General features: G+C 38.5%; 1 protein-coding gene across 1 annotated transcript in view; it reads right to left on the bottom strand.

The window, feature by feature from the left end:
- LOC117334431 (sperm-tail PG-rich repeat-containing protein 2-like) overlaps positions 1-27,649 on the bottom strand; it is an 83,472-nt gene that overhangs the window by 29,917 nt on the left and 25,906 nt on the right. Inside the window, exon 10 of the mRNA XM_033894060.1 lies at positions 11,443-11,626. Within this exon, the coding sequence (XP_033749951.1) occupies positions 11,443-11,626 (184 nt within the window). The remainder of the gene's footprint in view (positions 1-11,442; positions 11,627-27,649) is intronic.

The following is a 27,649-nucleotide window of genomic DNA, read 5'->3' as shown; positions in this document are numbered from 1 at the left end:
ATCTTCTGTGAAAACAGCCTTAGTCAGGTCTTAGACCTCTACCTATCCTCATTGTTTCTCTCTATCTCACTCTGATCCACTCAGGAACAACAGAAATGTAGCCAATTTTTACAAATTGCAGAGCATACTTGTCAATTTTATCAGAATGGCTGACTAGTATGAAGCAAGTCTGGCCTAATGTAAATTGAGTGAGAGTGTGGCTGTCACAGTCCTTATCTAAATAGCCATTGCTGGACCTGGTCCTGTCCAATTACCTCGAATGCCATCATAAACAGCACCAGCATCCCAACCCTGCCAGCTTCTTTACCTATCCCAGGACAATTGTGTGTAACCTTAGGAAGATAACTAGCTGATTAGAAAACCACTTAGTAATTTAAATTATATTACATTGTGACACGGCCTACCCTGGGTAAGTATTATATAAAAGATACATTAAAATAATCTGACACATGCAATGGCAGTTCTGCCATCGACCCTCAAAATGCACTCATAAGTGATTTGGGTTATGCTTGGTTCCAACCAGGGATGTTTTTCTTAAGAGAGCACTTGTAAAATGGGCAAAATTGTGAAAAAATTGATGAGGAAATCAGAGAAAAAGAGAGAAAAAATGTATATTTCTCCCCCAATTAAGCAAGAGAAAAAAAACAGGTTTACTAAATGACACTGTATTTTTGGAAAAGAAACAAACCAAACATATGGAAAGACTTTCTATAATTGACAGGGATCGAGCCCAGAATGATGATCTGTGTGCATTGTGTTGTAGAAAAAGTGATTCTCCTGATTTTTAATGATATATCACACTGGCTTGTCCCAGCAGCCTTACGATATACAAACTGTCTGGTTACACAACAATCATCATCTCAACAGAGGGTCTCTGTACGAAGGTTCTCAAGTAAAACACCAGAAATGTTGTCCTTTTCAGCTACACTTACAATTGTCAATGCTGTGATCTCTCACCTGAACAATATGTGAATGTGACTTCTTAGGCATTGTTGCAGAGTAGTCAATTTGACTTCTTAAAATTACTAGTTGTAAAGAATGTCAATTTGACTTCTCAAAGTTAAGTACTGGTTGAATAGAAATGTGGCTATTTCACTTCTCAAAGTTACAAGTTGTATGTCAATTTGACTATAGTTATGTCAATGTGATTTCCCTAATGAGCTTTTGACCGAGAGCATAAAGCTCAATTTACAGGACCACAAAATGTCTATACAGTGTCTAACCTTAATTGGGATATGTATGGGGACAATTAGAGCTGTTCCACTAACAATACGATAACTCATGTTATCTGGTCAAGATTGTCCTTGGGCATTTTCTTTCTCTGCTCATCTAGCAAGATGACCAGTGACTAATGACCACCTTAGGCGGTACAAGAACCAAACTGACCGCTGATCAAAATGACCAGTCCACTTAGGAGTTGATGATTAAAGACATATTAGAATTACAATAGCACTGTCAAGTTTGCCTGTAAACAGTTTGTGACAATTGCCCAGCCCTTTACCAATACACAGCCCTGTTAGGGGCCACTTATCAGTACCACTAGGTCTCCGTCCAGGCATATCAATCTAGATGGACAAGTATGTCTCCAAACCCTCTAACCTGCCTATTCATTCCCAATCGCCAATGACATAATGACCACAAGATGAGTAAGGTAATTGATGTAGAAACTGACCACAGGTATACTGAACAAATGTATGAAGTTAAGACATACATGAAAGGTCCAGCCACACTGACCAGGCCTAATTAGGAACAAGGTCCAGCAAAACTGACCTGGCCTAAATAGGGACAATGTCCAGTCACACTGACCAGGCCTAACTAGAGACATGTCCAGCCACAATAACCAGGCTATAGTCAAGGATAATGTCCAGCCACAATGACTAGGCCTAACTAGGGACAATGTCCAGCCACAGTGACCAGGCCTAACTAGAGACAATGTCCAGCCACATTGATTAGGCCTAACTAGAGACAATTAATGTCCAGCCACAATGACCAGGCCTAACTAGAGACAATATCCAGCTACAATGACCAGGCCTAACTAGAGACAATGTCCAACTACAATGACCAGGCCTAGCTAGAGACAATGTCAAGCTATACAATGGCCAGGCTAAGTAGGGACAATGTCCAGCCACAATGACCAGGATTAGCAAAGGACAATGTCCAGCTACAATGACCAGGCCTAACTAGAGACAATGTCCAGCCACAATGACTAGGCCTAACTAGGGACAATGCCCAGCTACAATGACCAGGATTAGGAAAGGAAAATGTCCAGCCACAATGACCAAGCCTAACTAGAGACAATGTCCAGCCACAATGACCAAGCCTAACTAGAGACAATGTCCAGCTACAATGACCAGGCCTAACTAGAGACAATGTCCAGCTACAATGGCCAGGCCTAACTAGAGACAATGTCCAGCTACAATTGCCAGGCCTAACTAGAGACAATGTCCAGTCACAATGACCAGGCCTAAATAGGGGTAGTCTATTTTTTAAGGTCACTTGAAGACAGTTCCCTAGTGTCAACCACCACCCACACATTTGACCTAAAATCCATTTCCATAACTGCTGACGCCAAAACAAAATATTTGCTTTGTGTATTCAATAATTAAGATAACCCCCTACGTTTGAATTCTGGTCTCACCCACAAGGAGGGCTGGTTTTAGATATCTGGTGTAATTAGGTAAACTGAGCCCCATGTGATACAGAATATCATGTTAGGGTCATAATCATACCCCTAAAGTAGGACTTATCCATCGTGGGAACTGAAACCTCCCCATCCTCCTTCTGTAGTGTCTATAGATCAATAAGTTAGGATTGGGCAGTTATTGTCTATAGAACAGGTAAGCCAGGTTTGGTCAAGTGTCTTGTGTCCATCTTGGGTTAATACATGATCTAAATACACATGAAAGGTTATTCTGTAATCAATTTCCTTGTTCTGGTGATAATATATATGTTTTATTCCTAATTAAGACTGCACCATGGACTGCCAGGTGGTCCCTCCAAGGATTTGACCAACTGACCCACTTCAGGACAGCTGGAACAGGTACAGCCTAATGTGGACATTGGACATCAAAGGACAATATGGGTGGACCAAGGTATCTGTCCGGATGATGTAATCCCTGACCTCGGGTCACAGCATTGACCTCGGGGACAAACAAATAACAATGATCCATCCTGACTTTTGTTTAATGTTAGGGCAGTAGCCTTGTCCGAGCTATTGTCCAGGGCTGGAATGACCAGCACACATTGACATAAGTGTGGCCTACCAGCAATATACATCTCCAGGATTGGAGGTGACAATATTAAGGGGAATAACATACACTTGTAACAATCTTGTCCAACATTTATTACAGAATGTGTTCCACCATCAAAGGCGAGCATTATCAGAGTCTGTTTAACATTATCAGACTTCACAGCTTATTAAGTCACTACAATAGTGGAGATGTGCTGTGTAACCAGCTATGTTCCAGCCAAGGTGATGGGGGAACCCTCTATACAGTAAACACTGGTCGGTATTCTGTGCTGGTCGACTGGGATCAGAATAACACTGATATCAGTGTCATATGTAGCATTCTATCATCTACTTCTGATATACCTATTATTAATCCGTTCTGACCGCCAAAACACTTGTGTTCTGAAGCGCACACCGACTTAACATGGAGGTCAATAACAACACAGCTCAAGAATCTCGCCTCTACCTGAACAATCTACTTCAATTGTTCCAGTTGTATTCGTCATAAAACCACTTTCCTTGAGCTGATGCAAGGCCTGATACTCGTCAATAATTAATACAACCGGAGTATCAAAATGTTGAAAACTGTCATATCTGTTGATTTCAAACTAATCAAATTATTGTGTAAATGTTACCACAGTTTTATTAAGGTTTAACATAAAGACTTGTTTTGTGATGAATAATTTTGTTAATCAATATGATTGGTTAAAATCCCTTTCACATATATACTGGGAACATAGCAATCCTGTCAATTTGGTTAAAAACTATTTTTGAAATAGATCTTATCACGTTTCCTTTGCCCTGTTATTAAAAGCTCAGATGAAAATCTGTACACTTCCAATGTAGCCCTGAACTAATGCCTTCACCAAGCACACTAATTTCATGGTTAAACTTCAAAACATGTATTTAATTTAAAACTTCATGGAGTGTTTTGGTTTGATCAGATCTCACTTTCTCATACAATAGAATGAGTGTCAGATTGTGATAAACTTTAAAAGGTAACTTCAAAGGTAGAACCGGAGTTATCCCAGGGAAAACGATCAGAGATATCTAACATGTGATACGAGATCTGGCTATAAACCTTCCATTCTTTCCCATATTTTCTCGCATGTTGATACAAAAATATTGAGTTTTGCCATGAGGTGACGTGCATGGTTCCAGACTGCTGACACAATACCAGTATTAGAACAATGATAGCAAAACAATAAAAAGTTGACATTTTGTCATGTGCGATAAAAAAACAAATTAGAAATTTCATTTTAAAAATTAAATCCTTGATTACTATTGATATAAAAACTGGAATGTTAATTTATCAGGGTTTAAGGTCAATAAAACATCAACATGACGGCATTAGTTGACAGGACCTTTTTCATATGGCCCTTAAAATCGTACACAAAGCAGGACTATGTCTCCAAAGCTTTGACACGGCAAATCCATCTGATACTTATGGGCTTAGAATTAATGTGGGCTGACTAAACATGAAAAACTGCCAACACCTATACTTGGTTAGACCCACAAACATAGATTTATTACCAAACTCCTCTTATAAACTAGATGGAGCAGACGGTCAGAGTGGAAGGTGTGCAGTGTCCCTATCTGACTTTTATAACTCAGTTTGGGGGACCATGTTAATGGTGACATCGGAAACCTGGCCTCTCTAGGTGTGAATGCCATCCTGGAGACAGAGACACAAGCTGTGAAAGACAATTCTGTCATCTTATTTAAAAAACTTCTCAATAAATAACAAATTTTATCAGATCTGTGTTGACATTGTGTCTGAATCGGTTTTGTCTGAAAGAAAGAATCCAGGGTGTAAATCAGTCTAATTTACGGTAATTTGTGCAGGAGATGTTACATGTAAAGACTAATCCTATTGTAATGTAATACGGACATTCAACACAGAAACTGTAGACTTATAGCTTGTGGTTAAATATAAAACAGAGAAATCAATGAATACCATCATCTATAGTACAGTACCCAGCCGTTAACTACACCTGACAACCACTACACCTGACAACCGCCAACCAAAATGGACTTTTAATTGTTTCTTAACAGTTTCAATATACCAAAACAGAATGTTCCGATCTACAGAACCACATCTAAACTATAATACACCTTACAAACATACGGCCAAAAAAATGGTTGTTATGCCAGCGCACACTTCTGCTCTCTCCAATCCACTGCCTAGATTGTGTTTTTGTACTAGCAGAGATCAAAAACACAAATGCCAACTCGATGATCTGAAACTGTGATTAGCAATGTATATATTGCAAGTTCAAGTGAAACACACAGGTGACAGATATGTACAAAGATAGCACAGGAAGGAAAAGCTCTTCTGCACGACAAATTCCCATAAATCATCATATGCATTCAGCATGTATTATTGACAAGCGGCTAGGGACCCTGGCTACCAGGAGGTACTGAAACTCATGAACCTACAGACAATCATACCATTGTGGGTTCCATGTCTGACATTTCTCAACTTTTGCTTTTTTTGTTCAAATAAATGGGTAGATAATCTACAGAGAAGTAATCACTATGACAGATGTGTTTGATGTACCACATTATTACAGCATCATAGGCCAAGGGACAAGGGGCAATAACTGATAAATTTACACAGGTTTAGGACAAGGGGGATAACTGATAGATCTACACAGGCTTGGGACAAGGGGTGATAACTGATATATCTACACAGGCTTAGGACAAGGGGGGATAACTAATAGATCTACACAGGTTTAGGACAAGGGGTGATAACTAATAGATCTACACAGGCTTAGGACCCCTAGATCTACACAGGCTTAGGACAAGGGGTCATAACTGATAGATCTACACAGGCTTAGGGCAAGGGGGGATAACTGATAGATCTACACAGGCTTAGGACAAGGGGGGATAACTGACAGAGCTCCACAGGCTGAGGACAAGGGGGGATAACTGATAGATCTACACAGGTTTATGACAAGGGGGGATAACTGACAGAGCCCCACAGGCTATGGACAAGGGGTGATAACTAATAGATCTACACAGGTTTATGACAAGGGGGGATAACTGACAGAGCCCCACAGGCTGAGGACAAGGGGTGATAACTGATAGATCTACACAGGTTTATGACAAGGGGGGATAACTGACAGAGCCCCACAGGCAGAGGACAAGGGGGGATAACTGATAGATCTACACAGGTTTATGACAAGGGGGGATAACTGACAGAGTCCCACAGGCTGAGGACAGGGGGGATAACTGACAGAGCCCCACAGGCTGAGGACAAGGGGTAATATCGGATAAATCTGCACAGGTTTAGGACAAGGGGATAACTGATAGATCTACACAGGCTTGGGACAAGGGGCAATAAACAGAGAGAGATCAGGGTCACAAGGGAAAATAGGTCTCACAATACAATACAATACAAAATTAACATTAGAAAGAAAGACAAATTCATTTATTCGGGTACTAGATAACACTTTTGAGAAATAAAAAAGGGGTAATTCTGACAAATTTGGGGTGAGAGATACAGTTGAATCTATGTTGTTCTTATGTATTTAAACCTCCAAGGACACCCTAAAAAGAAACTAAATTCCTAAATTCTGATAGGATAAATTCATTGTTGGCTACTCCTGTTTTAGACTGGATGTGAGAGCAATGGTTTATGAGTAAGGTAGGGTGTATTGGACCAAAAGACATTAATTGTCCAGACTTGTGATCAGTGATAATGAGATAACACTGTACAAGTGTGGAGCTCTTTCATAATAGTTCTATAAGCTCTTTGAAAACCAAGACTATCTAGTCATAAACATTGAACAGACTCTGTTATGTAGCTACCATCAATGAAAAGCTAAAACTATAAATCTATGAATCTCAGTTAGCGACAGATGTTAAAAAATATATATTATCAGGAAAATACACACGTAATTTGGAAAATCTATAGCATTTTCATCTCTAATTCAAAATTGTAATAGCAATATCTTATGAGGTTTTGTCACAGATCCCACCGACTCGACCACATTGTAATACACAAAACCAACAAAAACCAGAAAAGGTGTCATAATAAATCCAAATTCTGATAATAATTCATGACTTCTGTTCAGGACAAGGCATAAATTGTAGAAGGAATGATATTGGTGAGTCATTGGAAATGAAGCCATGTTTTTCATCAAATTCCACTAAGAATCTGGATAGTATCAAGGATGAATAATCAAACAACAGGACTAACAACTAACTATCGGTAAGTCAGTTACACGATGCCCTTTCTGACTTGATCTTTGTCAAATGAACGAGATGTAGACTATTGCTGGTGATGATAACTCTCCGGAATGGTTTTACCGTTTACGAACACTCCTTCCAATCCATAGCCTTTCAATAGTCAATCTAGGACTTATTCGAGACAGTAATCACTTCAAATTTTCACAAAATTAATTATTGGATTTGACAAAGGTTTGAGATGATCTGACCTACTGTAAATACTGGGCTTTGATCGATAGTCCTTAATTTGGTAGATTAAGGGACAATATGAACTGAATGCCATGTAACTGTTCAACGAGACTCGTTCCTGAAGTATGGGAAGCTATATGCTGAATACGCCATTGATTAGAGTTTATTTAGATGTTGGATTACAGAGATATAGTAATGAATGACTAACATTCTTATATAATACAGACATAATGTGTAGTATCTCCCACTCATAATACACGCCAACCTGCCCGACGTTTCCCGAGTAATACCTGTTCTTTATACTCGACTATTAAACGTAATAGCCCGAGTGAAACACCTGGTTATTTGTTGTCAAATCTAACTAAATATCAGACATAGCTGATGAAATGAGTAGATATATAAATATTTAAACTCTTAGTTGTGCAGATGTTTTATTGAAAACTCAAAGTTATGCTTCGTTGTGGAATTCCAATAATATCTTTGTGTATACACCATAATAATTACCTATATTTGGTACAAACCTGCAGACTTATCCCAACTGTATGTACTAAAGTCATCTTCACTGATTTGTTTATAATGAATGTCGGGCATGTTGTGGATTTAAATAAAAATATCTTGATTAAATAATTTGATAACAGGTTTCTCCTTGATTGATATTTCCTGTCCAAAGATAATTTTATGATTTAATTTCATGGAAGAGAAATCGTGAATTTTATTAGATTAAAGACAATGTGCCAAGCGATGTCCCTGTTTGTCTTATCAGTGATTGTATTGTCTATCTTCACTTAAATTAGACCAAACACAATAAAGATACAGTTATATACAGGTTTGCATCCTCTGCCAGTTATGTAATTACATTTTCATTTTATAGGAATTACGTTCCAAACACATTAAAAATAAATTGAGGTTGAACAGTAAGCCATCTTTATGCCCCACCTGTAAGATAACTCAAATTAAGTCTCTGGGATACACTCCCAGCTTTTCATATTTGATATCACAAACTTTTGTTTGAATTAATTCGCTATGATAACGCACCATACCTACATACACAAAACTTTTTCCATAAAATCCTGAAGTTCAAATATTTCAGGTTTACCACTTGAAAGGTCGGACTTTAACAAAGACAAAAACTTTTTGGTATCTATGGAAACACATGTAGGGGGTAATAAGTTAACAAGGATTTATATACAGATATAAGACAGATAAAAGGGTGTAAGTGTTTCCTGTAACTAAATTATCTTCTGTACCAGGAATACTAAGATAAAGCACCACAAACCTGTAACTTATGACTAAACAACCAGGTACCATATTGACTCAAACTTCATTATCTCAAATGCTGAACTTAAAGACTCGGCTTAACTGGAGGTAAAAAATTAGTCCTCGAATACTCGGGGTGTTTTCATTATCCAAATGAGTTTGGGATAACGAGTTCTGACTGTATCCTATTGTTTTGGTTATTGTTTTTGTCTCCTACTAAGATGTTATACACGGCATCAATAACTGTGATCTATATTGTTAAGTTTTTACCATGTTTGATTAAATCATACATATATATATATTTCTGCCACATTACATGTACAGGAAGGTTGAATACAAAAAAGCGGGGTTCTGTTAACTACAGGGGATCTAACTTGCAGAGAAAATAGTTTTACCAATGATTAAAAAGGTTGGCACTAAGTTTATATTTATTATTTATGGGAATTTCTATGCACTTAATTTCCTATTAAGATGAAATTTAACTTTTATCAAAATTTTCTACCAAGTAATTTTCTGGTCCCATTTTTGTATTTAATTTTCTGTAATTTTAATAAATATAGTTTCTTACTGCTGTTTTGAAATTAAGATTTAAATACAACATTGGATTTAATTGTAGGGTACGTGAAATAATCTGTATTTACTTCAGAGTTAAAAAATATTTATGTTGAGAAATGGAGAAGCACTTGACTTGAAGTTTTGGTTTAGGTTTTACCTTCCTGCTATAGTAGTACCAATTATGTAAACATAAGCTTCCATACACCTCAAAGGCATTCTACGGCAGAGGAAATGAATGGAAATCTACCACAAGGAATTTGATTATCCTGAAATTAAGGAACCTACTGGTAGAAATGAAACCTTAACCCAAACTACAGTTATAAATGTATTTGGAAGTAGAGGACACGATCCTTGTGTATATAGCATTACAAACCACCTACTTCACTAACAATTAACACTGACCTCATTTTGAGAGAAAAAATATTACCAATAAAATTGTTCAGGCACACAAAGACTTTGTAGGGAAATGAAACTGGCCTTTATTCTTTTTTAACTACTGCCTTCTACTTTGACAATTTGTTATTCAAAGTGGCTATTTTAAGCAACTTGAAATACTATTTAAAAGAATTAGTTGTGAAAAGCCAATACGTTTTAAGTTCGAAAGACATGTTGAGAAACATGAAGACTTTTAAGCATATATTTAACTCTGTGTAGGCTTACAGTTATCACATGATTTCATTAAATATCAACTCATCTCAAACTTCTGAGAAAATTTCTCACAAGAAGGCATATGAAGGATGAAGAGTTTGGTGGGATTGTTTACCATCCATCGTCTATCACAGAAATCTAGACAAGCCACAGAAGGTCTCCATTCTGATGAATGTGCATGTTGAAAATTAAATTTCATATTTGACATATCAAGAAATAGCTTAACCAAAGCAGAAGGGCTAAAGCACTTCACATGATGTTTGATAAATTGGAAATCCCGGAGTTAGATAATCATGACCTTCCTCTTGTGTCTGAAGTACCTAGAGCCGAGTCCTGAATCCTCTCCGCCTAGCCCCCTACCCATAATGCCACTTCCTTAACTATGAACATCTCTGAATGGAGCCCAGAGTCTTATCCCTGTTATCTGCGTTTCCTGGGATTTTGAGTAGATACAGTCTTATGAACCTGTTTACGTAATCTATCATGGTAAATCACTCCAAATTTTGTCATAAATAAACGGTTTCCTGGTGGTCGGTGATGTAACAACGGAGGGTATATCTAATTTTAGCAGAGGCAGATTTGCGTTTTTTTTTAAGGAGACCTGAAGATTCGGTGTCCATTTGCTGACGGATTGCTCGTGTTTGTGGCATCTGAAAGTCAGCATCTGCAACCGTACCTATGTTTACTATCATCTACAGGCGGGGACCATTTAAATGACAGAGAAGGTGTGAGCAGACTCGACAGACCCCTGTTTTTTTCATTTGTGATTGGAGAAATATGGGATTGATAAGATTTGTGGCTGGAGATTGAAACAAGCAGATACATGTTTCAATTTTGTAGCAGATTTTTTTGCCCTTATATTAAAAGAGTTGAGTGAAACAACCTTAAATCATCCATCAGCCTCATATCTATGACATGCAAGTTTGGTTCCTAACTTTGCTGAAAATTTCAATCTGCAAAAGTACACAGATTTATGAAGAGTGCAATAAATAAAATACAAGCTTAGCAGATTGGAACCCTTTACATATTTGTTCAGAGAGAAATATCCAATCCATAAGCGGTACATGTTGATTAATTTTCAGAGCCAGGTATTGAGAATGTCTCCTTTGTTTCGTTATGTAAACTAAATGCAGTTGAACTAGGTGGTACCATATTGCAGCCATGTTTTTTTTATATTAATTCCCTGTACACTTTTTCTATCAGCAAAACAACAATTTGAATTGAGTGATGAAATATGCCTTTTTCATGTAACTTGATTTATTTGAATATTTTTATTTGATTTTGGCAATCAAGTGCATTTTGGTTTAAGGTTTTACAATGAAAAAACTTACCCGGATTTTCAGGATCGTTTTGTGAGATGACCACATCCCTTGGTGGAGCGAATCTCGAGGCAGCTGACAGGAAAGATCCTTGCTTCTTCTTCGCATTTTCTGTCCTCGGCTTGATTCGGTCTCTCTTGATTTGAGATTTCTCATAAGCATTCTGCACCTCGTATGATCCAGGGGGAGGTAACTCCTGGGGAACAAAAAAATAAAAGTCGGAATAGTTTTATACAATGCACAAATTTCATTTATCATTAAATGCAATTTCGAACTAAACTATTTTTGAATTGAGAAAATGACAAGATGAATTTAGAAGGGAAGGACTAAATCTCCTGCTTTGTAAAAAATGATTCATGTGCGAGATATTTTTGGCAATAACAACTATTTTTTTGAAACGTGATCATGATAAGGTAACATTTTTTTATTTGGTTTAAAGCCTTCAATTTTTAAAAAGAAGAGGTGCTTCATGAATAAATCAAATTCTTCAAAAGTCAAATTACTTTTAAGTATTGAAAGGGTATATTTCCATGCTTGTCTTATTGTTATTTCTCACTTACAGAAACTTATTTTGTTATCAGAACAACTGGTGAGTTCAAAACTGATTTCAACGTCGAAACTCTCGTATATTCCGTCATAAACCATTTTTTCGCCAACTTATTTCTGTGTAATTGGCAAAAATGCCAGACTTGATATATCAAGTTATATACAGTAGTAAATTAGATTTTCATACTTGGTTTAATTCAATTGAAGTGTACAGTACCAGAAGTGTAGTCTATGTTAGATTGCGACTATGTGATAAGTGTGTCTACACATGGCCGGTGCACTCTAATGAGACTGTGCATATTCGCGTTACTGGTGACTGGTCTCGGATTGGCTCAGTCGCCAGCTTACATCAACAGTCATAGACAGACTGTTTCCTGAGAAAAATGTGATATTCACATGTGCAGCCAAAAATCTGTATAGAATGACATCATAATGCACTTCACTACTTGACTTTTATATAGAATTTTTTATGCCTAATTAAAAATACATACAATATTAATCACATTAAAATCAAAATATCTTGTTTGAAAGTTTCTTATATGGTTTATTTTCCTTCAGTGATAATGATGTGTATGGAGACAAACATAAAACATTATACACTTTGACATATCATGATGGATGGATGAAATTACCTTAAATCTAAAGAACAAAAGAACATGCAAAGTAATTCTTTATTGTGGAAAATCAAAAGGAAACATGTGACGTAAAAAGTAAATATGAACCTACGAATGGTTATAAATGTTGGGCCAGTGGCCTCACACGAGGACAGTTATTACTGTTAATGGTAGGTATTTTATGTGTGCTGGTAGACAAGGACATGTACAACAGGTGAGGACAACCCTAAATCATAATTCTGGACTGTATAGGATGAGAGGAAAAGGAAAGGAAAAATTTGGATGAAGGAAAAAAGGGACAACTCTCTTAGTGATAAAATCTACTTCTGAATACTTGTATCTGGATGTCAAATGAGGTGACACTGTGCCTAATAATTGAGGTGACACTGTGCCCAATGATTGAGGTGACACTGTGCCCAATGATTGAGGTGACACTGTGCCCAATGATTGAGGTGACACTGTGCCCAATGATTGATGTGACACTTTGCCTAATAATTGAGGTGACACTGTGCCCAATGATTGAGGTGACACTGTGCCCAATGATTGAGGTTACACTGTGCCCAATGATTGAAGTGACACTGTGCCCAATGATTGAGGTGACACTGTGCCCAATGATTGAGGTGACACTGTGCCCAATGATTGAAGTGACACTGTGCCCAATGATTGAGGTGACACTGTGCCCAATGAGGTGACATTGTGTCCAATGAGGTGACACTTCCCTAATGATCAAGTTGACACTGCACCCAATGAGGTAACACTGTCCCCAATCAGGTCACATTGCCACAACAAGGTCACACTGTCCACAATGAGGTCGCATTGTCCCTAATGAGGTCACACTGCCCATGCACAATGAGGTCACATTACTATCCCCAATGAGGTCACACTACTATCACCAATGAGGTCACACTACTATCCCCAATGAGGTCACACTACTATCCCCAATGAGGTCACACTATCCCCAATGAGGTCACACTACTATCCCCAATGAGGTCACACTATCCCCAATGAGGTCACATTACTATCCCCAATGAGGTCACATTACTATCCCCAATGAGGTCACATTTCTATCCCAAATGAGGTCACACTACTATCCCCAATGAGGTCACACTGCTAACCCAAATGAGGTCACACTGTCCCCAATGAGGTCACACGACTATCCCAAATGAGGTCACACTGTCCCCAATGAGGTCACATTACTATCCCCGATGAGGTCACACTATCACCAATGAGGTCACACTACTATCACCAATGAGGTCACACTATCCCCAATGATGTCACACTACTATCCCAAATGAGGTCACACTGTCCCCAATGAGGTCACACGACTATCCCAAATGAGGTCACACTGTCCCCAATGAGGTCACACTACTATCACCAATGAGGTCACACTATCCCCAATGAGGTCACACTACTATCCCAAATGAGGTCACACTGTCCCCAAACAGGTCGTCCCGTCCCCATTTAGGACCCATTTGTCTTCCACACTGTTCCATTAATGTATTTAACTTGTAGAATTTCAGGAAGTAATATGGTGGCCCTGATTATAGGCACTGATACATCATCAATCTTTCACTATTACACATGTCAGGACAATTTTTGTCAAACATTAATATCACATACAGGTTTCCATTTTACAAGGTTGTCATAAAGACATGCATACTAAAGGGCTATTAATGTCACAAGGAACTGTTGTAAAATGCAAAAACATGAAATATTATCATAAAATGGATTTAAACACTGTTAAGCTTTTGACTTAACATGTGTAAATTGTGAAATGACACACAACAATAGATGTTCGCAACAATTCTAATTAATAAATGCCTACATGTGCATTTCAAAAGTACATTCTGACACGACAAATTATGTCACTAATATAAATGGTTAGATTTATCTCTGGGGATATGCTCACACCTTGCTGATGAAAAACCTGTTATATACATTGAGGGATGACACCAGGTAATCGTCTGTACAATGGGAGATATATGTGTAGCTCTGTCTACTGTAATTAGGGGCACTGCACACCTGGCAGGGTTGCTTGTGTGTTACATGTTTATTCAGCAAACAACTAATTAAGAAATTTTATTACTTTTCTAATATTTGTATGCATTCTGATTAATGTAATTACAAATTGTTCATTGCAAAGCCAAATGATTAAACATTTTCTCACAAACCATTAATTAGCAAGCATTCCTCATAACGACATATAAGTTTCTAATGTACAATGAACAACGTTTTCCTGGCCATGATAGCTGTACAGTTTTGGAGGAACTATGACTGTACTGTTTCTGAGGTACTATGACTGTACTGTTTCTGAGGTACTATGACTGTACTGTTTCTGAGGTACTATGACTGTACTGTTTCTGAGGTACTATGACTGTACTGTTTCTGAGGTACTATGACTGTACTGTTTCTGAGGTACTATGACTGTACTGTTTCTGAGGTACTACGACAGTACTGTTTCTGAGGTACTGTGACTGTACTGTTTCTGAGGTACTATGACTGTACTGTTTCTGAGGTACTACGACTGTACTGTTTCTGAGGTACTGTGACTGTACTGTTTCTGAGGTACTATGACTGTACTGTTTCTGAGGTACTACAGCTGTACTGTTTCTGAGGTACTATGACTGTACTGTTTCTGAGGTACTACGACTGTACAGTTTCTGAGGTACTATGACTGTACTGTTTCTGAGGTACTACGACTGTACAGTTTCTGAGGTACTACAGCTGTACTGTTTCTGAGGTACTATGACTGTACTGTTTCTGAGGTACTACGACTGTACAGTTTCTGAGGTACTATGACTGTACAGTTTCTGAGGTACTATGACTGTACTGTTTCTGAGGTACTATGACTGTACAGTTTCTGAGGTACTACAGCTGTACTGTTTCTGAGGTACTATGACTGTACTGTTTCTGAGGTACTACGACTGTACAGTTTCTGAGGTACTATGACTGTACTGTTTCTGAGGTACTACGACTGTACAGTTTCTGAGGTACTACAGCTGTACTGTTTCTGAGGTACTATGACTGTACTGTTTCTGAGGTACTACGACTGTACAGTTTCTGAGGTACTACAGCTGTACTGTTTCTGAGGTACTATGACTGTACAGTTTCTGAGGTACTATGACTGTACTGTTTCTGAGGTACTACGACTGTACAGTTTCTGAGGTACTACAGCTGTACTGTTTCTGAGGTACTACGACTGTACTGTTTCTGAGGTACTATGACTGTACTGTTTCTGAGGTACTATGACTGTACTGTTTCTGAGGTACTACAGCTGTACTGTTTCTGAGGTACTATGACTGTACAGTTTCTGAGGTACTATGACTGTACTGTTTCTGAGGTACTACGACTACTGTTTCTGAGGTACTACGACTGTACTGTTTCTGAGGTACTACGACTGTACTGTTTCTGAGGTACTACGACAGTACTGTTTCTGAGGTACTGTGACTGTACTGTTTCTGAGGTACTATGACTGTACTGTTTCTGAGGTACTATGACTGTACAGTTTCTGAGGTACTATGACTACAGTTTCTGAGGTACTATGACTGTACAGTTTCTGAGGTACTATGACTGTACTGTTTCTGAGGTACTATGACTGTACTGTTTCTGAGGTACTACGACTGTACTGTTTCTGAGGTACTATGACTTACTGTTTCTGAGGTACTATGACTGTACAGTTTCTGAGGTACTATGACTGTACTGTTTCTGAGGTACTACGACTGTACTGTTTCTGAGGTACTGTGACTGTACTGTTACTGAGGTACTATGACTGTACAGTTTCTGAGGTACTGTGGTTGTACAGTTTCTGAGGTACTACGACTGTACTGTTTCTGAGGTACTACAGCTGTACTGTTTCTGAGGTACTACGACTGTACTGTTACTGAGGTACAATGACTGTACTGTTTCTGAGGTACTATGACTGTACTGTTACTGAGGTACTACGACTGTACTGTTACTGAGGTACAATGACTGTACTGTTTCTGAGGTACTATGACTGTACTGTTACTGAGGTACTATGACTCTACAGTTTCTGAGGTACTATGACTGTACTGTTTCTGAGGTACTATGACTGTACAGTTTCTGAGGTACTACAGCTGTACTGTTTCTGAGGTACTATGACTGTACTGTTTCTGAGGTACTACGACTGTACAGTTTCTGAGGTACTATGACTGTACTGTTTCTGAGGTACTACGACTGTACAGTTTCTGAGGTACTACAGCTGTACTGTTTCTGAGGTACTATGACTGTACTGTTTCTGAGGTACTATGACTGTACAGTTTCTGAGGTACTACAGCTGTACTGTTTCTGAGGTACTATGACTGTACTGTTTCTGAGGTACTACGACTGTACAGTTTCTGAGGTACTATGACTGTACTGTTTCTGAGGTACTACGACTGTACAGTTTCTGAGGTACTACAGCTGTACTGTTTCTGAGGTACTACGACTGTACTGTTTCTGAGGTACTATGACTGTACTGTTTCTGAGGTACTATGACTGTACTGTTTCTGAGGTACTACAGCTGTACTGTTTCTGAGGTACTATGACTGTACAGTTTCTGAGGTACTATGACTGTACTGTTTCTGAGGTACTACGACTACTGTTTCTGAGGTACTACGACTGTACTGTTTCTGAGGTACTACGACTGTACTGTTTCTGAGGTACTATGACTGTACTGTTTCTGAGGTACTATGACTGTACTGTTTCTGAGGTACTATGACTGTACTGTTTCTGAGGTACTACGACTGTACTGTTTCTGAGGTACTACGACTGTACTGTCTCTGAGGTACTACAACTGTACTGTCCCTGAGGTACTACGACTGTACTGTTTCTGAGGTACTATGACTGTACTGTTTCTGAGGTACTACGACTGTACTGTTTCTGAGGTACTACGACTGTACTGTTTCTGAGGTACTACGACTGTACAGTTTCTGAGGTACTACGACTGTACTGTTTCTGAGGTACTACGACTGTACTGTTTCTGAGGTACTACGACTGTACAGTTTCTGAGGTACTACGACCGTACAGTTTCTGAGGTACTACGACTGTACTCTTTCTGAGGTACTACGACTGTACTGTTTCTGAGGTACTACGACTGTACTGTTTCTGGGGTACTATGACTGTACTGTTTCTGAGGTACTATGACTGTACTGTTTCTGAGGTACTATGACTGTACTGTTTCTGAGGTACTATGACTGTACTGTTTCTGAGGTACTATGACTGTACTGTTTCTGAGGTACTATGACTGTACTGTTTCTGAGGTACTACAGCTGTACTGTTTCTGAGGTACTACGACTGTACTGTTACTGAGGTACAATGACTGTACTGTTTCTGAGGTACTATGACTGTACTGTTACTGAGGTACTACGACTGTACTGTTACTGAGGTACAATGACTGTACTGTTTCTGAGGTACTATGACTGTACTGTTACTGAGGTACTATGACTCTACAGTTTCTGAGGTACTATGACTGTACTGTTTCTGAGGTACTATAACTACAGTTTCTGAGGTACTATGACTGTACTGTTTCTGAGGTACTACGACTGTACTGTTACTGAGGTACTATGACTGTACTGTTTCTGAGGTACTACGACTGTACTGTTACTGAGGTACTGTGACTGTACTGTTACTGAGGTACTATGACTGTACTGTTTCTGAGGTACTACGACAGTACTGTTTCTGAGGTACTGTGACTGTACTGTTTCTGAGGTACTATGACTGTACTGTTTCTGAGGTACTATGACTGTACAGTTTCTGAGGTACTATGACTACAGTTTCTGAGGTACTATGACTGTACAGTTTCTGAGGTACTATGACTGTACTGTTTCTGAGGTACTATGACTGTACTGTTTCTGAGGTACTACGACTGTACTGTTTCTGAGGTACTATGACTTACTGTTTCTGAGGTACTATGACTGTACAGTTTCTGAGGTACTATGACTGTACTGTTTCTGAGGTACTACGACTGTACTGTTTCTGAGGTACTGTGACTGTACTGTTACTGAGGTACTATGACTGTACTGTTTCTGAGGTACTATGACTGTACTGTTTCTGAGGTACTACAGCTGTACTGTTTCTGAGGTACTATGACTGTACTGTTTCTGAGGTACTACGACTGTACAGTTTCTGAGGTACTATGACTGTACTGTTTCTGAGGTACTACGACTGTACAGTTTCTGAGGTACTACAGCTGTATTGTTTCTGAGGTACTATGACTGTACTGTTTCTGAGGTACTACGACTGTACAGTTTCTGAGGTACTACGACTGTACAGTTTCTGAGGTACTATGACTGTACTGTTTCTGAGGTACTATGACTGTACAGTTTCTGAGGTACTACAGCTGTACTGTTTCTGAGGTACTATGACTGTACTGTTTCTGAGGTACTACGACTGTACAGTTTCTGAGGTACTATGACTGTACTGTTTCTGAGGTACTACGACTGTACAGTTTCTGAGGTACTACAGCTGTACTGTTTCTGAGGTACTATGACTGTACTGTTTCTGAGGTACTATGACTGTACTGTTTCTGAGGTACTACGACTGTACAGTTTCTGAGGTACTACAGCTGTACTGTTTCTGAGGTACTATGACTGTACTGTTTCTGAGGTACTACGACTGTACAGTTTCTGAGGTACTATGACTGTACTGTTTCTGAGGTACTACGACTGTACAGTTTCTGAGGTACTACAGCTGTACTGTTTCTGAGGTACTATGACTGCACTGTTTCTGAGGTACTACGACTGTACAGTTTCTGAGGTACTATGACTGTACTGTTTCTGAGGTACTACGACTGTACAGTTTCTGAGGTACTACAGCTGTACTGTTTCTGAGGTACTATGACTGTACTGTTTCTGAGGTACTACGACTGTACTGTTCCTGAGGTACTATGACTGTACTGTTTCTGAGGTACTATGACTGTACAGTTTCTGAGGTACTACAGCTGTACTGTTTCTGAGGTACTATGACTGTACTGTTTCTGAGGTACTATGGCTGTACAGTTTCTGAGGTACTAAGACTGTACAGTTTCTGAGGTACTATGACTGTACTGTTTCTGAGGTACTAAGACTGTACAGTTTCTGAGGTACTATGGCTGTACTGTTTCTGAGGTACTATGACTGTACTGTTTCTGAGGTACTACGACTACAGTTTCTGAGGTACTATGGCTGTACTGTTTCTGAGGTACTACGACTACAGTTTCTGAGGTACTATGACTGTACTGTTTCTGAGGTACTACGACTACTATTTCTGAGGTACTATGACTGTACTGTTTCTGAGGTACTATGACTGTACTGTTTCTGAGGTACTACGACTGTACTGTTTCTGAGGTACTATGACTGTACTGTTTCTGAGGTACTACGACTGTACTGTTTCTGAGGTACTATGACTGTACTGTTTCTGAGGTACTATGACTGTACTGTTTCTGAGGTACTATGACTGTACTATTTCTGAGGTACTACGACTGTACTGTTTCTGAGGTACTATGACTGTACTGTTTCTGAGGTACTACGACTGTACAGTTTCTGAGGTACTACAGCTGTACAGTTTCTGAGGTACTACGACTGTACTATTTCTGAGGTACTACGACTGTACTATTTCTGAGGTACTACGACTGTACTGTTTCTGAGGTACTATGACTGTACTGTTTCTGAGGTACTATGACTGTACTGTTTCTGAGGTACTACAGCTGTACTGTTTCTGAGGTACTACAGCTGTACTGTTTCTGAGGTACTATGACTGTACTGTTTCTGAGGTACTAAGACTGTACAGGTTTCTGAGGTTCTATAACTGTACAGTTTCTGAGGTACTATGACTGTACTGTTTCTGAGGTACTACGACTGTACTGTTTCTGAGGTACTATGACTGTACAGTTTCTGAGGTACTACGACTGTACTGTTTCTGAGGTACTACGACTGTACAGTTTCTGAGGTACTATGACTGTACTGTTTCTGAGGTACTATGACTGTACTGTTTCTGAGGTACTATAACTGTACTGTTTCTGAGGTACTAAGACTGTACTGTTTCTGAGGTACTACGACTGTACTGTTTCTGAGGTACTATGACTGTACTGTTTCTGAGGTACTACGACTGTACTGTTTCTGAGGTACTATGACTGTACTGTTTCTGAGGTACTATGACTGTACAGTTTCTGAGGTAGTACATTAGTCTGCCCACAGTGGACAATATTTCATTACACACCTTGCACAGAAAATAATGATGAGATATCACAAGAGTCATGATAATTGAAGAAAATAACACCAGAGTATTCCTTTCATAACTCAAAGATTAGACCAGAAACATCAGAAAGACAACCCCCTACAAATTAATATTTCTGTCAAACAATGGTAGATTATTGTTTCAGGAGGTCTGGCTGGGTGTCCCATATGTCTGGTGATTTCTATATATCTAATTATGCTCCTGGTCAGTGTAAAATTTCACAGTGCACAGCCAGAAATAAAACTCACCATTAATGATGGTCACACATTTTTTTGGCATTGACACATGTAATTTGCAGCCAGACCCATCATAATGTCCATCACTCCCACAGCAGGGAGCTGGACAGTGCCTCTATAAACACCCCTGGACCAGCCAAACTAATTTGTCATGGTCAAGTTGACCTTATGACCTCTTTATGACAAATGAAATATCACTTCAAACGAAAAGTTATGACCTCAGATGTGGAAAAATAACATCATAACTGGTTGGTAGCAGATGCTGTCTGGTGCTGAGGCTGGACCATCACTGTATGGGATACTACAACCAAAATCAGTTGTTGAAGCTGGTCAACACTGTATGGGATATTGCACATCAAAATTGGGTGCTGAAGCTGGTCAACACTTTATGGGATACTGTACATCAAAATTGGGTGCTAAAGCTGGTCATCACTGTGTGGGATACTGTACTTCAAAATTGGGTATTTAAGCTGGATCATCACTGTATGGGATCCTATATAAGGGAATCAGTGGGTCATCACTGTATGGAATACTATATATCAAAATTGGTTCGGGCCAAAAAGCGTGATTGATATAAGTTAATATAACTTGTTTCGCAATTGTTGTAAAATAAATAAAGTTTACTTTTTTTTTGTTTAAATTGCTTTTAATACCTGAAAAAACTGTGTGGGACCCTACACAAAGACATGTTGCCGTTGATACTGATACTGGAATATCCCTGTGTGGGATCCTACACAATGAACTGTTATGATTTGTTACCAATGCTGGGAAATCACTGTGTGGGATCCTATACAATTAAATTTACACCCATACCGCTTGTAAAGTATTTCCGATATCATGAAGTGACATGGTCAACAAGATGAGAGAACAGTAGGGTAGCCAATCAAATTGTCTGAGAACCATGTAAGACCAATTTCATTTAGCGATGTCTGGTGACTGTACCCCTGTAACTGATAGCATCCCCAGGCTCTATAGAGATCTATAAAGTAATACACCGTTACTCTGAATTCATTAACTGTTCACAAAACAATAGACAATCTAAGAACAATGCTATAATGGTGACTGGTCCATATTTCCTTAAAAAAATGGTATTGAATTTTTTAGACTTATTTAATATCCTAACTCCAACAAAAAAATTATATTATAAATAAAAATATTTAAAATGGAAATAATTCACAAGCACACAACTGTTTTAGGTACTGATCTTGTGCTCAGATTTTCATAAAAATTGCAATAGTAAGAAGTTTTACTCTGAATAAGACCCCTAGGATCTGGACACAGATAAGGACGGATACTCTGATTCCAGTATACAATGAGTATTTTGTTGGAAGGGGTCAGGGGTTGGGTTCGGAGTTGTGGCCGGGGGTCCGGGGTCAGAGGCAGAGCTGTGGTCAATTGATGATTAATTAATTTGGAAGTTACAGTACACAAACATGTTTATGTATATAAATTGGATGATCAAACAGTACTCTATAATGTTGAGTACAACCAAGACTAACCACAGAAATAGGACGGCAATCACTCAAGCCAAATTTTCCTACCACTGTTGACCAACAGAAGGACGGTAATCACTCAAGCTAACTTTTCCTACCAATGTTGACCAACAGAGGTAAGATTTGTGGTGATGACCAGTAGTATGATATGTAAGTAAGAAGTAGCTGACATGGATGTAAGTGACATCCAGGCCTGTAGCACTTTGTCAGTAATGCCTCAGTGATTAGCTGAGCAGTGTCAGTCATGATAGAAACAAATTAGTGCCCAATTTGGCTGGCCATGGAGGTTGACCAATGGTCACTAACTGTCCAGTCTGTGTACAGGTGATGGATACCAGACTGCTCTGGTCAGTTTGGAGTATGTAATCTGTGTATCTATATGGTAGATGCGTCATGGTTAAGACACATATACAAGTGAAGGGGCTGACAGAGATACACTATTCCTGTCTGTGGTTAGTGATGTACATGGAGTTTATAAAAAACACATTATCGCAGTACCTGAAGTTCTGTCAGAGTCTCGTTGTCATTTTTTGGCAGGAGCCGTTTTAAAACACTGTAGGATTGCCTTCCAGAAATCCTGTACTTGGGATTCACTTGGTGTCATACAGTGCAAACTAAATGTTTGATTCAATGTAAGTTTGATAGATTCTATAAATAGTAACAAGAGTGACCTTCTCATATTCTCATACTTGAAATTAAATCCATTCAGAAATTTATGAGTTAAAGTGATGACACTCAGACTGGCTTGATAATTTTCAACAATCAAATGCAAAAACAATGACTGTGACCTTGACCTTTGACCTGATGCAAGGAATTCCATCTATCTTCTCTTGAACTTTGTATCAAGTTTGATAAAAAATGAAATTGCTCTATGGATAAATATACATAGATGACAGTAACACTATAGTTATAGACCAGACATCAAATGGTGGGGCATAAAAACACAAACGAGAGTGAAACAAGAAATATCTTTAAAAAAGATAAACGGCATAGTTTTAATGCTGGTAGTTATAATGTAAATCTGCTGGTGAAATAAATCAACGAACTAATGCTTTTCTGCACGGATAACAAAATTATATCAGTTTGAATCATTTTTGGTGATAATAAGACGTACTGCATTTGAATCAGGAATATAATTTTATTAATGTGTCATTTGAAAAGATACATCCACTTATTCAGCTTGCATTCAATCTTTACTTTGTTTCGTTTTTAACTGCATATCAGCATTTTGCATCTACTGCTACATTGACCAATCACATACTTCATCTTGACCAGTAACGCCACCTGTCGCGTCATATCCGGGGCCAAAAGAATATTATACGGCTATGCCGAAAAATTGAACAGCTGCAAGTATTTATGTAACACCTAGTGTATTCTGGAACTAACAAGTCCACAGTATTCAAACAATAGTCGTATACAAAATTCTGGCGTATATAAATACCAATAAACACCTGTTTCACCCCGATTTGTATACTCATTAGGATCGTATCAGATTTATTATCAGCGTATCTGCATGCTTTCATATCTATACACATTGACGTGGACGTATATGGATAAGAAAACAGATTACCTGCTGACAGGTAAATTGTTTTGTTTTTAAAAGTCATCTTAAACAAAGCCTCTTTATTCTGGTTGTGGTGTAAAATAAGGTTCCGGAAGACAGGTTCCAAGTGTAATTGAAAACGTCAACATTAGTACCTATCAAAGATTCTTTATTTTCTTGATTTGTTTTAATGTTAAGATTTCTACTTGACACCCAGTAACATTGTACTGTTACCAGATAAGTATTTAAAAGATTTGAACAGCTGAGATTGATCTACCTATATACTGCTTACTTTGTTGGTCAAGAGCTTGTTTGTTTGTTTGTTTGCTAGGCTTAAAAATTCACCCTGTGAACATGCAGGGTCATTTTTAGTAAGGTCTTCCTGTAGTAGTTAGTGACTACCTCATTGAACAACATACAGGAGGCCTGTTGCGTGCCATCCAGAGTAATTAGGGTAAACCATCTTACCCAAGGATAGAACACCGACAGTATATAGCCTTTATGTTTCTGAACTTTTCTAGTTCTGAACACAATCCAACACGGGTAGGGAGCATCGAACCACGCACCTCGGGTATTCACCCGAGATTATGTGGTCAGCACTCCAACCGACTGAGCTATCGCGGTGAAGAGCACTAAGAAATACCTTTACATATCAATCATTTCTAACAACTGGCAATGCACATTAGATACACAATACAAAGAACAATAGCAGTTAAACATTTTTTATGTAAAAACTATTAAACTATTAAGTATGAATATTTTTAATTGTTTTCATATCACTGGCATTTTATTAAAAAGTGATCCGAGGCTTTATTCTTTAAAATGAAGATACCAGGCAATCAATTCTTTAGGCTGGGTCAGTTTGACCTTTGGCAGAGTTGATTTATGTCATCCAAATCATCTGCCCAAGCTCACCAAAATTAGACAGAATTATATACAAGTTGATATATTGGTTTAAAGATTTGCTTAATTCAAATGAATCATGAAGATTTGACTTGGCTGTGAGCCATTGTGAGATGGCAAGGTCGGGATGACATATGGAAGGGGAACTTGCTCCCAAATAGTCTTGACAAGCTCACAGGTCCATGTGCTGAATATCAGGTGGGCTGCCTGTCAGGCCTACAAAGTCTAAACAGACCCCAGTTACAAAGTGAACTTGTGGCAAAGGTGATCTCTGGAAGAATGACCTAGCCTACACAAGCTTGTTGAGAGTAATTAGACGGAATCAGATCAGAGCATTTGTGTGCACAAACACTGCAGATATGACGAGCTGTGTAGTGACTTTGGTATGTAATGTGATCAATGTTTAGAGAGTTTCTGTAGGAGGATGGACAAACATTGGTGTAATATCATCCCCGTTCTACATCCCAAATACCATATGGCTGCCATCTAGGTCCATCTAGATACAAAGTGTACTCCACTGTCAAAATGTACTCAGACTGTCCATACTCATTAACCGTCCACACAGACTAACAAGTCTATTCAACCATCAATATCTATGGACTGCCATCACCACAGGTATAGCTTTGGCTATTCTGTTCAGATATTGGGTTACAACTAGATTTTGTGGTATTATAGGGTACCATTAGGAAGCTGACCTTATCTAGAGACACAATTCCAAAATTATGTTCTGTAAGGATCATCACATCTACCGCACACTGCAGCTTGGTTGATGGAGTTGACACCGTCACACACGGAGCCTTTTTGTGGTGACTGGGGAGTGACAGATTCCGAGTCGGAGAGTCCACTGGGTGTCCATGGTAGAGTGATGTATCCCATAGGTATCCCTAAGGTGTCCAAGGGGGTTATGGAGCGATTGGAAAGGTTGGACACCCTAAGGACACCCGTCAGTCATCATCACCTTTATACCTAGCAACATATCGAGTTAGAAAGCACTCCCAACAAATTAAGGTTAACTGTTCAAGACAAGCCTAGCAGTTCACATGTACTTGAAATCCACTTACCTATTCCCTCACTGATTCTCCAACTGATTCAGAAGCCGATCTACCATTTAAATTTAATTGTGAAACAATAGCAAAGAGTATACAGAACGTAAACAAGCTGGTCTACGAGGCAAGTCATGTATCACTGTCCGTAGGTAAAGTGAAATTAATGTCAGACCAGCGGGTCAAACACTCCATGTCTTATAGTGGTGATCTATCACACTGTATCTTAGGGAGAAGTCCTAATAAAAACCTTATAACATACTCCGAAAATAGAATAACAAGGTTATAAAAATGCTCCAATTACCTATGTGTGAGTTAACTTATGTTCGAAAACCTCTAATAGCAAACAGTTAAATTCGAAATGACAGTTAGTTGAACATCCCGAAATACAACAGTACCTGACAGAAGTTGTAAAAGTACAAAGAAACCGATTACAGGTTCAAAATCGTAAATCTCTCGTTAGTGTACAGACATTTTAGTTAGTGTTCATCAGCTGTTAAAATATCTCGTACAAAACCAACCAAGTTTAGAGTCAAGCATGTCTGCCACAAATAATTTGCTTAAACTAACTGTAAAATTAAAGTGAAACTTTCACATTCTGTAAATTTCAGTGGGAGAGAACTGTTTTTTTTTTCTTCTAATATTTGTCCCGACAGAAAAAAACAAGTTGTGCCGGATGTGAGGCAGGGGATAAGAACTACAGTACCATGTAATGATTACGTAGATAATTATCAACTTATAGGAGGAGAGCTGTTTTCATTACCACGGCACAGGTTTGTCTGTGTGTGTATGATGACACTCAACGGCTGGGAGGTACTGCAAGCCTGGGTTTGTCTGATTTACAAATGATGCATATCATGCATGTACACAACCTAATTAGAAATAAATGTAAACGATTCAGGCAAATGAACAGAGAAATTAGACCCCAGCAGTAGCATGAGTAGTGTTTGTGTGTGTTTCACCTCCCCCGAAGTCCCTCCCCTATGCTAGCACTTCAACTGTGACCACAACCCACAAAAAAAATCAAAACAGTCTTATTATAACATAATCAAGTATGATTCATAGACGTGGCAATTGAAAGTAAAAGTTGTATTTGAAAAATCTTCCCATAACCTTTCACTACGAAATTTGATGATATTGCAATGTAATTATGGCAAGATTCCATTGACAAAACTAGGTCAAGTTTAATTTTATCGCTTTAATTGAATTTTTTTTTTTAATATATATTAGAATCAGAATTTTTTTATTTGTAAATATCTGGAGCTTTCGAGTAGAGCTGATAAGCAAAAAAAAAAAAAAGCCCAACCCCGTGATATATTCCTTGAGCTTTCTTTAGTAGTCCACATATTGCCTTTGTCAAAGTATATCGGTTGTATACAGGGAAAGGAAAGTTTTATCGGTACATCTCTCAATGAAAGTTCTTCTTCCTAGCCCTAATGGTATCTAGGGAATACAATGTCTACACATGTTTATAGATGTACCCTTGAGGCCAATACAAATCACAGAATTATGTTCCAATTCTAGATACGAGTTTTTTCCTTAGATAGAATACCTAGATTAGTTTCTAAATTCAGTTAAAATGTCTTAAGTCCACAGGGAAAAACAAAAATTGAGAGAAAAAAAATCTCTG

Source organism: Pecten maximus, chromosome 1 (genome assembly GCF_902652985.1).
Source record: "Pecten maximus chromosome 1, xPecMax1.1, whole genome shotgun sequence".
Taxonomy (NCBI): domain Eukaryota; kingdom Metazoa; phylum Mollusca; class Bivalvia; order Pectinida; family Pectinidae; genus Pecten; species Pecten maximus.
The sequence above is the reverse complement of the archived record's forward strand: the minus strand, read 5'-3'. Positions and strand labels throughout refer to the sequence as shown.